Source organism: Antedon mediterranea, chromosome 5 (assembly GCF_964355755.1).
Source record: "Antedon mediterranea chromosome 5, ecAntMedi1.1, whole genome shotgun sequence".
Lineage (NCBI taxonomy): Eukaryota > Metazoa > Echinodermata > Crinoidea > Comatulida > Antedonidae > Antedon > Antedon mediterranea.
The window spans coordinates 24,997,237-25,012,002 of NC_092674.1; the positions used below are offsets into that span (position 1 = coordinate 24,997,237).

Below are 14,766 nucleotides of genomic sequence, written 5' to 3' on the forward strand. Positions count from 1 at the left end.
TCATGATCAGGCTTTAATAGCCAATTCATACAGAAACTTGTAGTAGCTATTATTTGTGAACAGACAGTTGACTTTTTTAATGCATCGTGATAATAATGGTTAGTGCCAATGTGTGATCATAACCCTAGTATAAGGTTTATATCATACAGTAAGGAAGAGTTACTGTAGGTTGAGTGTTTTGGTTGTATGATTAGTGTCCATATAAATACATGTACCATATCTCCTACCCCCCCCCCCCCTCCCCCCCTTCCATTTTTATCTGATTTTACAAACAGGCATATTCCCGGGTATAGTCCCAATATATTTTGAGTCTGGATGTAGGCCTCTCTCTAGCCAGTTCAGATAAGTTTTTTCAAGAAATGCTTACCAATTTTATTTTTTTCGTGAATCAGGGTTTCCCTGGGTATAGTTCCACCTCCCAAAGTCGGCCCAATTTCGTGTTCTAGGGGAAGGATACTGTATATACGGTAATACTCTATGGTTAGAATTACTGTCAGCTCTTCAAAATCTAAACAGCCTTCGACTGGGCCAAAATCTCTGGTTTTCAAAGCATAAATAGGAAAGCATTTGTGGTGTACTCTATGATTTTTTAATACGTTCTGATTTTCAGTCAGTTTAATGCGTCACTTGACTGGTTTTGGCTTAACATTCCAATGTTCTGAATCTGTGGAAAACAAAAAATGATCTTGAATTTGCACTTGAACCTGGTCTGTATATGAAGATAAATAATAATAATTTTTGTTAGTAAACAGTTCAAGGTCTAAGTCTAGACAATGGGTTAGCTAAAGCTACCAAAGTGGGCTACAGTTTTAAAATGTTGTACTGTTTCCCACCCTTCATTTTAAACCGAGCCTCTCCAAATGCAATTTTATCAAACATTTTTTTCTAAATATTAAGTAGTATTTTAGACTTATGTCACAATATTGTGCTATGTCATTTATTACTGTTAATTTGTACTAATTATTGTTTTTCTATATTCATCCTGATTTCAAATTATCATCAGTAATACTATTATTCTTTGTTTCTGGATCAAAATTTGTTAAATGTTTTAAAGATTTTTTTTTAATGAATCAAAATAATTGTATTGAATGGTCTTTTTTTTAAACTCTTGCAGTTATTGTATTGTATTTAAATAAAATCTCTTTAATATAAATCAAAGATTAAGTTTCTTTACAATTCTAATGCTCTAAATCTAAACAAAACAAAAACGATCTTGAACTTGAACCTGACCCGTATAAAAGGCCATCTAACAAATGGTTTTCATTTTAAGTTGCTATTTTGGGATTAAAGTTTAACCATTTGTTTATACAGAAGTAGTAGTAACTTTATATACAAGTGATTGCTTATTATTGAAGACGTGTATAAATAGAATAAGACATTTCATTTCAACAAGGATCCTTTCACAAGAAGTAAAACAACTTTAACTATAGTACTTAGTTTGGAAATTTGGTGACTGTAAAATTATATAAAAATAGCTTTATTCTTCGCCTTGAGGGTAAAAGAAAAGATCAGATGATACAGAAGTACAGTATAAACTTAATATGCAAAATATTATTGTAGTCTATGGGCTATGATAGCTATATCACGGAGGAAAATATGTTTTGTTAATTTCTCATTTTTAGTAATTTAATAATTTGTTTTTTTTAGCCTCTGGAGCAAGTGGAAGAAACGGTGCCAGCCTTGCAGGCTCTTTAGACTCTGATGGCGATGACACTGATATGGGAAGATTACAGGGTAAGTCTTAAGCTTTATTTTTACCTTCGTTTGTTGTTATGGTATAAGCTATGTGTTCAAATAGGCAAAATTATTTATGCATGCATATTGTTACTACATTAAGATCCTTGTGTAAAAGCTTATTTTTCTGAATGTATATTAAACCACCCGATTCTCAATACTGTATCTAAATTTTTTACAGTATCATAAGAATATTTGGTAATACAGCAACACATGTGTTTTACATGTATCTCCTAGTATCATACCGTATCACATGTGATAAAAATGACATGCTGTATTAACAAATATTCCTATGAATTATGATACTGGGAAAATATTATAGTATGTGGAGAATCAGTAATTTATCCTAGCTCGTCACTCAAATTAGATAATTAAAAGTACTACTGTTAATTACAGAATTGTTTATGTTTTGATAAATTTCTGTAAATAAAAATACTCAAATTGTAATACTAATTAATAGACTTAGTGAATGTTGAAGGCCCTGTGACATTAGAAGACTTTGAAGGTATAGTATAAACACTATTGAACAACGGAAATGTTCTTTTTAAAATAACATTCAAGTTCATCTAACAGATTTTTTATTCAGCTCTGTTTACACTATCAAACTAGTTTGACAAAAAAAGTGTGATGTTCCCAAATAGGGTAGTGATATGCACAAATATGGTAATGATATGACAACATCATGTATACATGGGCACATCGCATAAAGTTTGATAGTGTAGACAGAGCTGTAGTAATAGTGAATAATTGAACTACTGCATAACAAAGAAAATGTTTAGTTATTGTACATTTGAACTATAATTTTTATAACCATTGTTGAGTAGATTTTGATAATAATTAACATTAACAATATTTTTTTGTTATGAATTGTTATAAATTGTTGGTTTAGATATTAACTCACTTTTGGAAAAATGATTTCGGATAATTTAAATTGTGTACTCATTCTGCTATACCATATACTGTACAATCTTTCAATCTATAGCTGTCTGTTTACACTAACAAACTATTTTGTCAAAAAAGGTGTGATGTGCCAAAATATGTTAGTGGTATGCCTAAATATGGCAGTGATATGCCTAAATATGGCAGTGATATGCCTAAACATGGTAGTGATATGCCTAAACATGGTAGTGATATGATATCATCATGTCCATATTATGAGCACATCACATTTTTTTGTCACATCAAGTTTGATAGTGTGACTTTATAGGCCTATATTGGTAAAATCTAGGCCTCCTCTTTAAGCCTTGGTAAAATTTAAATGGTGTGGATACTTATTTGGCTACACCCAATATCATTTGGTTGACATTAAACAAACCAAGCTAGTTCATTAGAAAAAGAACACATTTTTTTTATTATGGATTTGTTTGGGTAGCCAGAAAAATAAATTCTAAGAAAGGTAATTTTTTAATTTCTTGATGAAACCCGTATATTTGTTGATTTTTATTGTGTTGGCATAATTACCATAGTATCATGTTTTTTTTTTAGTTTCTGATTTGCATTGTACACATACAGTATGTTAATTTCTTATGACCTATTTAAGTGCATTTAGTTTGGTTTGGATATATAGCTAGCATTTTTTTTACCGAAGACTGGCCTTTTAGATTGTTATTGCCCCAACTGTATAATTTTTATCAGAATGTCATACATTTCTTTATAGTGTTATTTCACTTTTGCAATAAAAATGGTAATATAAAATTGCCAATAATACATACAAGTTCAATGCCCCAAATTTTTCTATCCTTATAATGTTTTCTTGGTTTATTATTAACCCTGCTTTACTACAGTTATATTTTGTGATTTTAATCTATACCTTTTATGATTAGATATTTATACTTTGGATTTCAAAGCACAGAACAGTATTAACTGAATGACGAAAAATCAATTTTTCTCTGGTTTGAAGAAATTAGACTAGATCACTCTACCGTACTGACTTTCTTAAAATCTATGGTCGAACACGGATACTTTTGAATATACAAATATATATAGTTATTAATCGTTCAATCTTTTATTTTGGAATGTCTGATCCATAAAAAATAAAATTGCATATAAATTAAAAATAAACAAGACTGTACTAATTACTACTGTACTACTCATCTCAGGAAGGCATTCCACCTGGAGAGGTCTTTGACTTATATAAGAATAAGATGTTGTCTATAATCGTTGAGACTATTTTCAATTGAATTGAGTCTACACATTTTCTTAGAAATTCAAAATTCATAAATTATCAAAATTGTGTCTCATTTCAGCTATGTTAGAAGCCCGTGGTCTACCGCCGGAATTATTCCACGCACTTGAACCTCGCATGCACCAACTTCTACACCGCAGTATGGGTACTGGCGTCAGCAGTAAAGCGCAACGGCTACTCGGAGGTCTGCAAGCCACCGGGGACGAAAGCCAACAGCTACAGAGTGTGATTGAGATGTGTCAGTTACTCGTCATGGGTAATGAAGACACGCTAGGGGGCTTCCCAATAAAGCAAGTGGTTCCAGCTCTTATTACCCTTCTAGGGATGGAACATAATTTTGATATAGTAAGTATTATTTTCTTTTGCAAGAAATTGTGTTACATTCATTCATGTGCAGTTACTGCAGTAAACTACATTATGTTTACCTTTAACCTGTTTATGTATTTGCTCGACCAGATTTTTTTTTTTGTCAATATACACTGTTGTTAAATTGAATTCCTCATAAATTGATGTCCTTGCATATCATCCAAGTGGGAACCAAGCTTAAGTTAGTAAAGTGTACGCCTTAAGCTTGGTTCCCACTAGCGACGCAACGTAACGCAACCTATAAAACGTAAGAAAATGCCCTTTTAATAATTGTGTTTTCTCCCGCCTGCGTGAAATCAAGCCTACGATTTTTGCAGCACTGTTGCGTCGGTGATTATGCAATACATCAATTTGCGTCAATATGTCACTGCATTGCGTTTGGCAAAAAAAGTGTGATGTGCCCAAATATGGTAGTGATATGACATCATGTCCATATGGGCACATCACATTTTTTTGTCATATAAAGTTTGATAGTGTAGACAGTGTATTGACAAGAAACATACATGGATAGTTAAAAGGGTAGACTTTTTCCTCAGTTAAACTTGATATACACATTGTAGTTTTGTACATAACCTAAATTTATTTAAATGCCATAATTTACTTAAGCTCTGTCTATACTATCAAACTATATGTGACAAAAATTGTGATGTGCCCATATATGGACATGATGATGTCATATCACTACCATATTTGGGCATCCCACTACCATATTTGTGCACATCACACTTTGTTGTCATACTAGTTTGAGAGTGTAGACAGAGCTTTAGATATAAAGGTGTGCAAGGTATTAAAGAATGAGTGGTTTTTTTAATCTGATAAATAATCCTTTGTGCTTTTGTCTTCTTCAGATGAATCATGCATGTAGAGCGTTGACCTACATGATGGAAGCTCTACCCAGGTCATCAGCAGTTGTTGTAGAGGCCATACCAGGATTTTTAGAAAAGGTATTATTGCCCTGTTGATTACTGCTCAATTTAAAAAAGTAAAGTCTTTGAAATTGCCTTGTCATCCGTTAAAGTTAACGTTTAAGTTCTGCGAGAGCTTCCTATTAATGATTCTTGTTAAGCCCTTTAATCTTGTTCCATAGAAGTGATAATGTTTTGGAAGTTTTTTCCATATGCCAAAATTCTTGAGAAAATGTTTAAACTAGGATGCAAATATTAGTAATTTTTATATTACAGCAGTTTCATATAGGAAATGTTTTTAATTTGTTTTTAGCTTCAAGTTATTCAATGCATGGATGTGGCTGAACAGTCGTTGACAGCTTTGGAGATGTTGTCACGGCGACATAGCAAAGCCATCCTACAGGCTGTAAGTAATCAAAATTAAGTTTTTTTGTATTTAAAAAAATTTACAAATTAGAGCTTTTAAATGTGAATTCTGCCCCTGCTTGGAAAGTTTTTAAAAACTAAACAGTATTATTTTGTCCACCTGCAGAATCACATGACTACTTTAAATGTGAATTGTGACCCTGCTTGGAAAGCTTTTAAAAACTACAGTATTATTTTGTCCACCTGCAGAATCATGCATGACGACATGAATGTGATTTGATTGACTGAGTTCACAAATCTTGGCATAGTAGTTTGTCAAAACGGCGCCAACATAACTTGTGTAAACTGGTGTTTGCCACAGTTTGTCAGCCAGTGACAACTTGCCAAACTCAGATTTTCTAATTTAGCTTAAGCCTCTGTATGTATTAAAATGTAAAATTACACAATAGTAATTTTTCCATTTCTAAAGCTCTGTGTACACTATCAAGCTTTATGTGACATTTGATGTGCCCATATATGGACATTATGATGTCATATCACAATATTTGGGAATTCATACTATTTTTGTCAAACTAGACAGTGTAGACAGAGCTTAAATACCAGAGTTCAAATTTAGAATTGGAGAAAAGTTCTAGCTTCTCACATTTGAAAACAAAATTTGATAATCTGAGATAGAAATATGAAACCTTGTAGACTTAAGCGTGATATACCAAAATGTGGTAGTGATGCGGTAGTGATATGCTTAAATATGGTTGTGATATGACATCATCGTGTCCATACAGTATATGGGCACATTACATTTTGATAGTGTAGACATAGCCTTAACACTTAATTTCAAATATCTTTATCCATGAACAGGGAGGTGTGTCAGCTAGTTTGTTGTATATTGAGTTCTTCTCAATCAATGCTCAGCGCAACTCCTTAGCAGTTGCAGCCAACTGCTGTCAGAGTATGGGACAAGATGAGTTTCACTACGTACGGGATTCATTGCCTCTGCTAACAGGAAGACTTCAACATCAGGTATATAGATATTCATAAAGTTTAGTTCGCACAATTAATTATGTTTGAATGGACTGTTGCTTGTGATTGGTCAAATTACTTACACTGCTTGTATGTCATGGCAATTTCCTAGTGGGATGGTATGCCATGCTTATAAACTCATTAGAGTAGTGGACTAAAAAAACTTGTGAGTTACAACACTGGCACTAGGTCAGGATTGATTAAGTTGGTAAAATATCTCACTGTGACTTAAGTATTTTTCCTTAAATTGTATTCACTTAGATAGGAGATTTTTTAAATTGTAAGTTTGTTTCCCTTGCATAAGTGTGAATGGCGAATACGGCCACTGTACATAGTGATTAGAAGGCCAGCATATCAAGCACCAAACTATGGATAGTATATTACATTTATAATATTTTCTTTTTTTTTAGGACAAAAAGTCAGTTGAAAGTACCTGTTTATGTTTCGCAAGATTAGTTGATAATTACCATAGCAATGATAAACTGCTAAAGGAAATAGCAGCTCATGGTTTACTGAGTAATCTACAACAATTGGTATGTGAAAATAACTTATTTGTTTCATTAGTATTTAAGTAGGGAAAATATATGTTTTAAAGGCCCATTTACACTAGAACGATAACGATCGACGATAAATATATAAGCATGCATATTTTTTACATAAAACAAAAGAAATTAGAAAGGTTTTCGTTCTAGAACTATACTGTAGGATAATCATTTATGCTGTCTTTGATAAATTATTTTTAAAATTCATGATACATAAAAACAATAAAATTGTTGTATTGTCACAATATTATTTTTCTTACTAATCATGACGTCATTTGATTGGATGTTTAAAAATATCATTTTCATCAAAGGAAGCATAGATGTTTATTCTATAGTTCTAGAATGAAAATTTCTTTTGTTTTATGCATGAAAAATGCATATTTTGTCTATTTATCGCCGATTGTTATAGTCCTAGTGTAAATGTAAATACTATGGACAACTCTATTTAATTGACACTTTGTTGGGTACATAAAGGTGTCTTTATAATAAACCTATATAACTAGATTCCTCTATAACTTGATATCTGCCATTGTGACAGATAGTTCATTTCTCTGCATACCAGTATACAGTTCTACTGTAAATTAAATATTAAATGTTGTTATTTTTGTTTCAGCTTGTAGTTACGCCACCCATCATTAGCACAAACACATTCATCATGGTAGTTAGAATGTTGTCAGTGATGTGTGCTAGTTGTCCAGAACTGGCCGTGCAACTTTTAAAACAAAGTAAGTACTATGGGTATCTATTGGAAGTTTTAACTATATACATACAGTCAACTCTTCCAATACCAGACACCTTTAGGCTGGCCAAATATTTGTGGTTTTATGGAAAGTTTGTTATTCGGAATGCCTTTTTAATTTTAAAAATGAATTTGGGACTGTTTAGACTTTAAAAAAAAGTCTGGTATTGGGAAAGTTTCCAGTTTTTTTGTGAGTTTGGTATTGGGAGAAAGGATTGCCAATATAAAATTTAATAGATTTTCTAGTAAATGGCAATTTTTTTATTACTACAAAATCAAAATGTTTTTTTTTTAAATAAACCAGAACTGAAATTAAATCCATCTACGTTAAAGTCTTATAAAATCGTTGTTAGTAACCTCTTAGGATTGATAGGGTTGGTGTTCAGTTTAAACTTCACTGAGGATTATGTTCTACTCCAATGTAACTATATTTAATTTTTTTCCCAGATATTGCAGACACAATTAGTTACTTGCTCATAGGACCCTCTGAAAGTGCAAGTGTAGAAATTGAGGTTAGTATACTGTTATACAATTTATATTTCATACCACCTTCAATTTTGGTTTTTCCATGATGCGTTTGATTTATTTACCATTATTTCCCATTGAAGCTACAGAGATGGTGGGAAGAAAATAGGTGGAAAAATTTAGGCTCTGTCTACACTATCAAAAAGTGTGATGTGTCCAAATATGGTAGTAATAGGACATCATCATGTCCATATATCGCAATGTATATAAAATTATTTTCTATTCACAGCTTATTCCAAGAACACCACCGGAGCTGTATGAAATAACATCTCTGATTGGGTAAGAATTTGGTTATGAGTAATCTGATTTTTCAATGTTTACGTCTCGTCACTGTAATGATGATGAATTGTATACGCATGAATAGATTTGTTTCTTTTTTTAAATGCAACAAGCAACTCACCAATTACAGGATGAATAAATATCTTATGCTCACTTATATACAAGTTATATATTTGAAGCTAAAGGCTAATTTACACAGACGAGCAGTAACGGTAATGAAAATATAGAATCTATGTTATTCCTCATGACAACACGGAGGGACGGGCGGTTTCTGCTCAGAATGGAGACATATTTCACGTTGTACAAGCTACGCGGTTTTCCGCTTACCTTTACCGCTTGTCTGTGTAAATTGGCCTTTAGGGAGTGGAGTAGAATCATGATTAAACCCTGGAACTTGGGATTTGAAAGCAAACATGTTAATTACTAAGATACAGCTCCACTAAGTGCATTAAATGTATAGCTACCATACATATTTTTATTTACAAAAATGATTACAAAACATAATTTTTTTAAATGTTTTTTAGTGAACTGATGCCTCGTCTCCCTAGCGACGGCATCTTCACAGTGGATGCCATGCTGAAGAAAGGCAGTGTACAGGTTCAAGAGCACGTAGTCTGGCAATGGAGGGATGATAGAGGCATGTGGCATCCATACACCAGAATAGACAACAAGATCATAGAAGCTGCCCACCAAGCTGGTGAGGATGAGGTCTGTTTGTCAACAATGGGGCGTACATATCTAGTGGATTTTAATTCAACACAACAGATCAATGAGGATACTGGAACCACACGGCCAGTTCAACGAAGAACAAACCCGTCGTCTAGTTCATCATCAGGTGGGTCATTTTATTGTTTGAAGGTTTGCATGGCGAAATCAAATTTTGAAATAAAGTTTGCGGTACACCACGTGTATTTGTTCTGAAAAGAACTGTTGAGTTTCAGTTGGTTAACATAAAATTAAAAAGCATTTAATATTTATATTTAATAGAAGGTTGCATAAAATAAAAACGCATTTAATATTTATTTAAAGGAAGGTTGCATAAAATAAAAACAAATTTAATATTTTAAAGGATCATCCTCAACAGCTGAAACTATAGACGCTAGGGCTAGCCTACTAAGTGAGGATAACACACTGGCATCTCATTTCATAAAGGCATTGTTTGCAATTCTTTACGAAGTATACAGTTCATCAGTAAGTAGATACTCTATTAAAAGTAGTAAATATAATGATAGAAAGTACATTACATGCTGGATGATTGTTTTATACAGTAATTAAGGTGACACCATCCAAGCCCCTTAATAATTATTTTACGGTGAAGTTTATCTGTGAGTAGATACTATATTAAGTAAATGAAATGATAGAAAGTACATTACATGCTGGATGATTGTTTTATTAAGGAGCCACCATCGAAGCCCAACAGTGTTTTCCATTAATAATGTTAGCTGTAGTGTTAAAACATATATCTCCCCTTGTTCACAGTAAAGTTAATCTGTGCGTAGATACTATATTAAGTAAATGGATTTTAGAAAGTACATTACATGGATGTTTTATACAGTAATTAAGGTGACGCCATCCATCCATCCCTTAATAATGTTAGCTGTTAAAACATATATCTCCCTTTATTTGTTTCACGGTAAAGTCCTTCTGTGAGGATGGTATAATGAGGTACATTACATGCTGGCTTATTTATACAGTAACGTTTTGGCACATTTTATATTTTGTTTTGTTTTTTATTTGAATTGATAGAGGACCCCTTAATATCAGTTCTTTTTTAATGAAGACCTACAAGGGTTATCCTCTTTCAAGAATATATAAAATAAATAAGTAAAACAGCAATTAAGGAGACACCTTTAAAATGTGACATAGTGGCCCTTTAATAGTGATTACTCATTAGCTGTAGTGTTAAAATATATATTTCTCCTTGTTTGTTTTCACTGAGTAAGGGTGACCCAGAGAAAGGATTCTACTGTATTTTGTATAGCAATGCTTTGTTCTTTCAACTATGTACCTAACCATTGGTCTTGTTTACTCATGCGTGTCAACAATAACAAAAATAACACACTTTATTGATTACCTGCCCTCATTATACTTGCATTAACTGCTTACCATTGTATTCAAATTTTACATACCAAGATTTTATAGTTGAAGTAGGCCTAATAAAAGCGTTTTCTTGTTTACAATTAATTATTCTTATACTATACTTCATAAAACTGTAAATTATTTAGAATAAATCCTGAAATCTAGACTCTGAAATGCCAGACATTTTTGTGTCAGCCTAAAACGTTTTGGGCTAATTGAACGTATTGTACTTGCTTGCAAATACAGTAAAACCCATATTCAGGGGACATCACTTTGATAACTCAGGTGTCCCCCTTAATTGGGATATTCCCAGGATAGAGGTTGGCAATAGCACATATTTTTCCTTGTTTGTTTCATGGGAAAGGATTCCCGTAATAAGGGTGTTCCTTAAATAGGGGTGCCCCGAAGAAGGTGTTCTGCTGTATGACTTAACTATATATTATGTTTTTATCAGGCTGGCCCAGCTGTAAGGCACAAATGTCTAAAAGCATTGTTACGAATGGTCTACTTTGCTGACCCTCAACTTCTTAATAATGTACTCAGTAACCATGCTGTTTCAAGGTGAGTTGAACACTCTTGTTAGTTACCTTAAAGTGGAGCTCCACCCAGAAAATTACTATTTTTCATACATTTCAACTATTATTTAAAAATATCATCCCCCATACTTCATATTTTTTTGAATTTTTTTTCAATGAGTACGAGTTTCTTGAAAATCACGCCTTTTTGCGTTTTGGGGGGATACCTTGTAATTTCCTATTCTTTTACATGCAAAAGGGGGGTATATTTGAATAATCCTAAAAAATTAATTTCTTCACTAAAAAAAAAATTTAAAATTTAGTTTTATGTAATTTTTCCAGATCTTTCTATTTCTGGTATAGTTATCGCGTATACATTGCGCAATTTTGCGTAAATAGACACTTTCCCCCGTTCGGGTCCAATTGGGTTTTTTATTTTGCTAGGGAGTATGATCACGTGACATTTTTCACAATCACACTACTGCTGCAGCTGGCGATCTGTTATTTTGTTGCGATGTTATTTTTGACGGGCAAAAAGTATATTAAAACATCCTGAATGTGACCCTATCATGTTTCACAGTGTAATAATGTGATTATGAGACTTATTACTAAAATGTCAAATCTAACGAGATTTGAGAAAGATGTGGCTATATATTCAATAAAGCTAGGCCTAGGCCTACTAGAGTGTAGGTATGTACCGATGCTGCTTGGCCTCCAGCCTAGGCTGACACTCAGCAGTGAAGTTTGTTCTGCTGTCACACCCAACCTCGGCCTACCCATATGGGCCATGATAGGGTGCCTGAATAGTTGCTTTTCAGTCAGGCCTAAGCTTCCACATCGCTTTACTACTCTTGTTCTGTAGGATGTTGTGTTTCACAAATCTAATGTGCGAGAAAACCCAGGAATGATAAATGGGGCGAAACGACCAAGAATTTTCAAACCCATGAATGCATATAGGCCTAGACAAAAAATTCAAGGCTAGCTAGGCCTAGGCTGAGCAGACGGCTTAGCTAGGCCTAGCTTAAAGTTAATAAACAATCTGATAAGATTATTATGCTGTTGTTGTACAGTGCAAATCATGAGGTTACAATACATGTAGATTATACCAGGGAGTTGCTCCCTGATTATACTGACATTTTTATCGGAAATATTACTTAGGCCTAGTCCTAAACAAATCGTATTAATTGTGTGTATAAAATGTATTCCCCATTAATTTTCGACACATAATTTACCAAAGAGGAGACATTTCACACATGCGTTCACCGGCGACTAAAACGCGTCAGTTGCTAAGTGTAACGCGTTTCGCGACGTATTGTAAACTAATAACCCCTAAGTTACTGAAAAAGTGTAATGTATTAAAAAACACTATTTTCTGACCGATTTTTTAGAAATGAGTTTTTGGAAAATATTTCCGTATTTTCCCTGTTTTTTTTATGTAATTACTTTCAATTAAACATACTTAAACATAATATAAGCTGAGAAAGTCTGAGTGTAGCTCCACTTTAAGCTTTATATACACTATCAAACTTTATGTGACAAGAAATCATATATGGACATGATGATGTCATATCACTAACATATTTGGGCATATCACTACCATTATTTAGGCACATCAAACTTGTTTTTTGTCAAACTAAGTTGATAGTGTAGACAGAGCTTAATTCATATTGTTTTTCTCCTATCTTTGTTTTTATTTTAAGCATTTTGGGACAATCTGTTGATTGTTAAAAGTGCTATAAAAATTTATTAACATTTGAAGTACTTTGTTACATCTTTTTTTTATATGTTCCTAGTTTAAAAAAAAGGCTCAGAGATTATTGTATGTTGCATTGTACATATTCCCAGCATTCTCATTACTTGATTGTGTTTCCTTTGTATGTATATAGTCATATTGCTGCTATGGTATCATCCCAGGACATTAAGGTTGTTGTAGGCGCTCTTCAGATGGCGCATATTCTAATGCAGAAGCTTCCAGATATATTTCATGTTTACTTTAGAAGGGAAGGTATGTATAGTAAATCACTATATTATTGAAAACCATAGACATATTAACTCAACACAATCAAAGCTCAGAAAAGTGAGCCACCATAGAAGGACCATAGAATGAATAAGCCAACAGCTTATTGGTTCATGTACAATTATGTCTATATTAATTATTTAATATTGACTTTTACCAAGACATTATACATCTCGGCGAAAGTCTCATTTACTGTTAACACTTTAGAAGTTTAACATAACATGTAATGCCCAATTATTAGGCAGTTTGTCTCTTGGGGAGTGTTCATTTTGCAACGACCGACAACTAAATTACGTTGGTTCTTTGTGCAAATGCAGGAATATTTGAACACATGTTCTCGCTCCTTGTCTTGACACGGGTTTGATGGTTTCTAGGTCCAATCGACGACTGACAAAGATTGACCCGGCCTAGGTTGGTCATTAGTTCTCGTCGCAAATTATTCAACATTGATCGTATTGAGTTAATACTCTAGTTTAATGTAATACCTCTATGGCTTACTTTCTATTAATTAATGTATTTTTTCTTTGAAGGTGTCATGCACAGAGTTAAACAACTGCTAGAGACGAAGGATGTTAGTCCGGAAAGTACCTCTCCAACCAAAGAGACGCCACCAAATAAAACAACAAAAGAAGGTACCAAAGATGCAGCTCCTAGCACATCGGCAGTAGCAAATAATGTAACTACACCAACACTAGATGATTCTTTGGATATTGATAGCCCACAGCAGGGGTAAGAAAAAGAAAGAATAACACATTGTTTACACCTTTTTAAAAATGCGTTTGTGCAATGTAAAGCTCTGTCTACTCTATCAAAAAACGTGTGATGTTCCCAAATATGGTAGTGATATGCCTAAATATAGTAGTGATATGACATCATCATATCCATATATGGGCACATCACATTTTTTTGTCACATGAAGTTTGATTGTGTAGACAGAGCTTACCCTTCAATTTCATCACATATCATATGTTTAGTTCAGTTTGCCATATAGCTAAGAAGTGCCATTAGCAAGAAATTGGTAACGTTTAGATAGATGACATTACTCTGTCATTGTCAAGCTCTGTCACATGGTCTTCTTGAAGTGATTCATTTGTTCATGTTTTAAAAGTTTTAGATTTTTTTCAAAAATGATAGCACAAATCAATATCAATGACCTATTAAAGCTCAGGTACAGGCATGAATTTTAAATATAATAATTGGTTAATTGTACATAAATCAAATATTTGTAACAGAAATCAAGACAAAAAAACACGAATTTCCCTTAATATGGTCAAATAAAAAATTTGGCCAAATTCTTCCATAAAAACCAGGAAGACTTTTTTTCAGTAGTTAGGTAGTTAACCTAATGTAATAACATGTCTGGTGACTCCCTAGAAAGTGAAAAAAGATGGTGGATATACGGTGGATAATTTTTGCTATAGCATGAAAATAAAAATCTGAAGTTGAATAAAAATACCAGCCTCTCTATTTACAAAATGTGTGTACAAAAGAATA

General features: G+C 33.1%; 1 protein-coding gene across 5 annotated transcripts in view; it reads left to right on the forward strand.

Moving 5' to 3' along the window:
- The window catches only part of LOC140050037 (E3 ubiquitin-protein ligase TRIP12-like), a 53,746-nt gene that overhangs the window by 22,447 nt on the left and 16,533 nt on the right, over positions 1-14,766 (forward strand). For all 5 annotated transcript variants that reach the window (XM_072095044.1, XM_072095043.1, XM_072095046.1 and 2 more), the window contains 14 exons: positions 1,648-1,734; positions 3,981-4,264; positions 5,134-5,229; positions 5,504-5,596; positions 6,415-6,576; positions 6,987-7,109; positions 7,732-7,843; positions 8,305-8,369; positions 8,612-8,661; positions 9,186-9,496; positions 9,731-9,852; positions 11,195-11,301; positions 13,142-13,260; positions 13,803-14,001. In XM_072095044.1, coding sequence (XP_071951145.1) covers positions 1,648-1,734; positions 3,981-4,264; positions 5,134-5,229; positions 5,504-5,596; positions 6,415-6,576; positions 6,987-7,109; positions 7,732-7,843; positions 8,305-8,369; positions 8,612-8,661; positions 9,186-9,496; positions 9,731-9,852; positions 11,195-11,301; positions 13,142-13,260; positions 13,803-14,001 — 1,930 coding nt within the window. The remainder of the gene's footprint in view (positions 1-1,647; positions 1,735-3,980; positions 4,265-5,133; positions 5,230-5,503; positions 5,597-6,414; positions 6,577-6,986; positions 7,110-7,731; positions 7,844-8,304; positions 8,370-8,611; positions 8,662-9,185; positions 9,497-9,730; positions 9,853-11,194; positions 11,302-13,141; positions 13,261-13,802; positions 14,002-14,766) is intronic.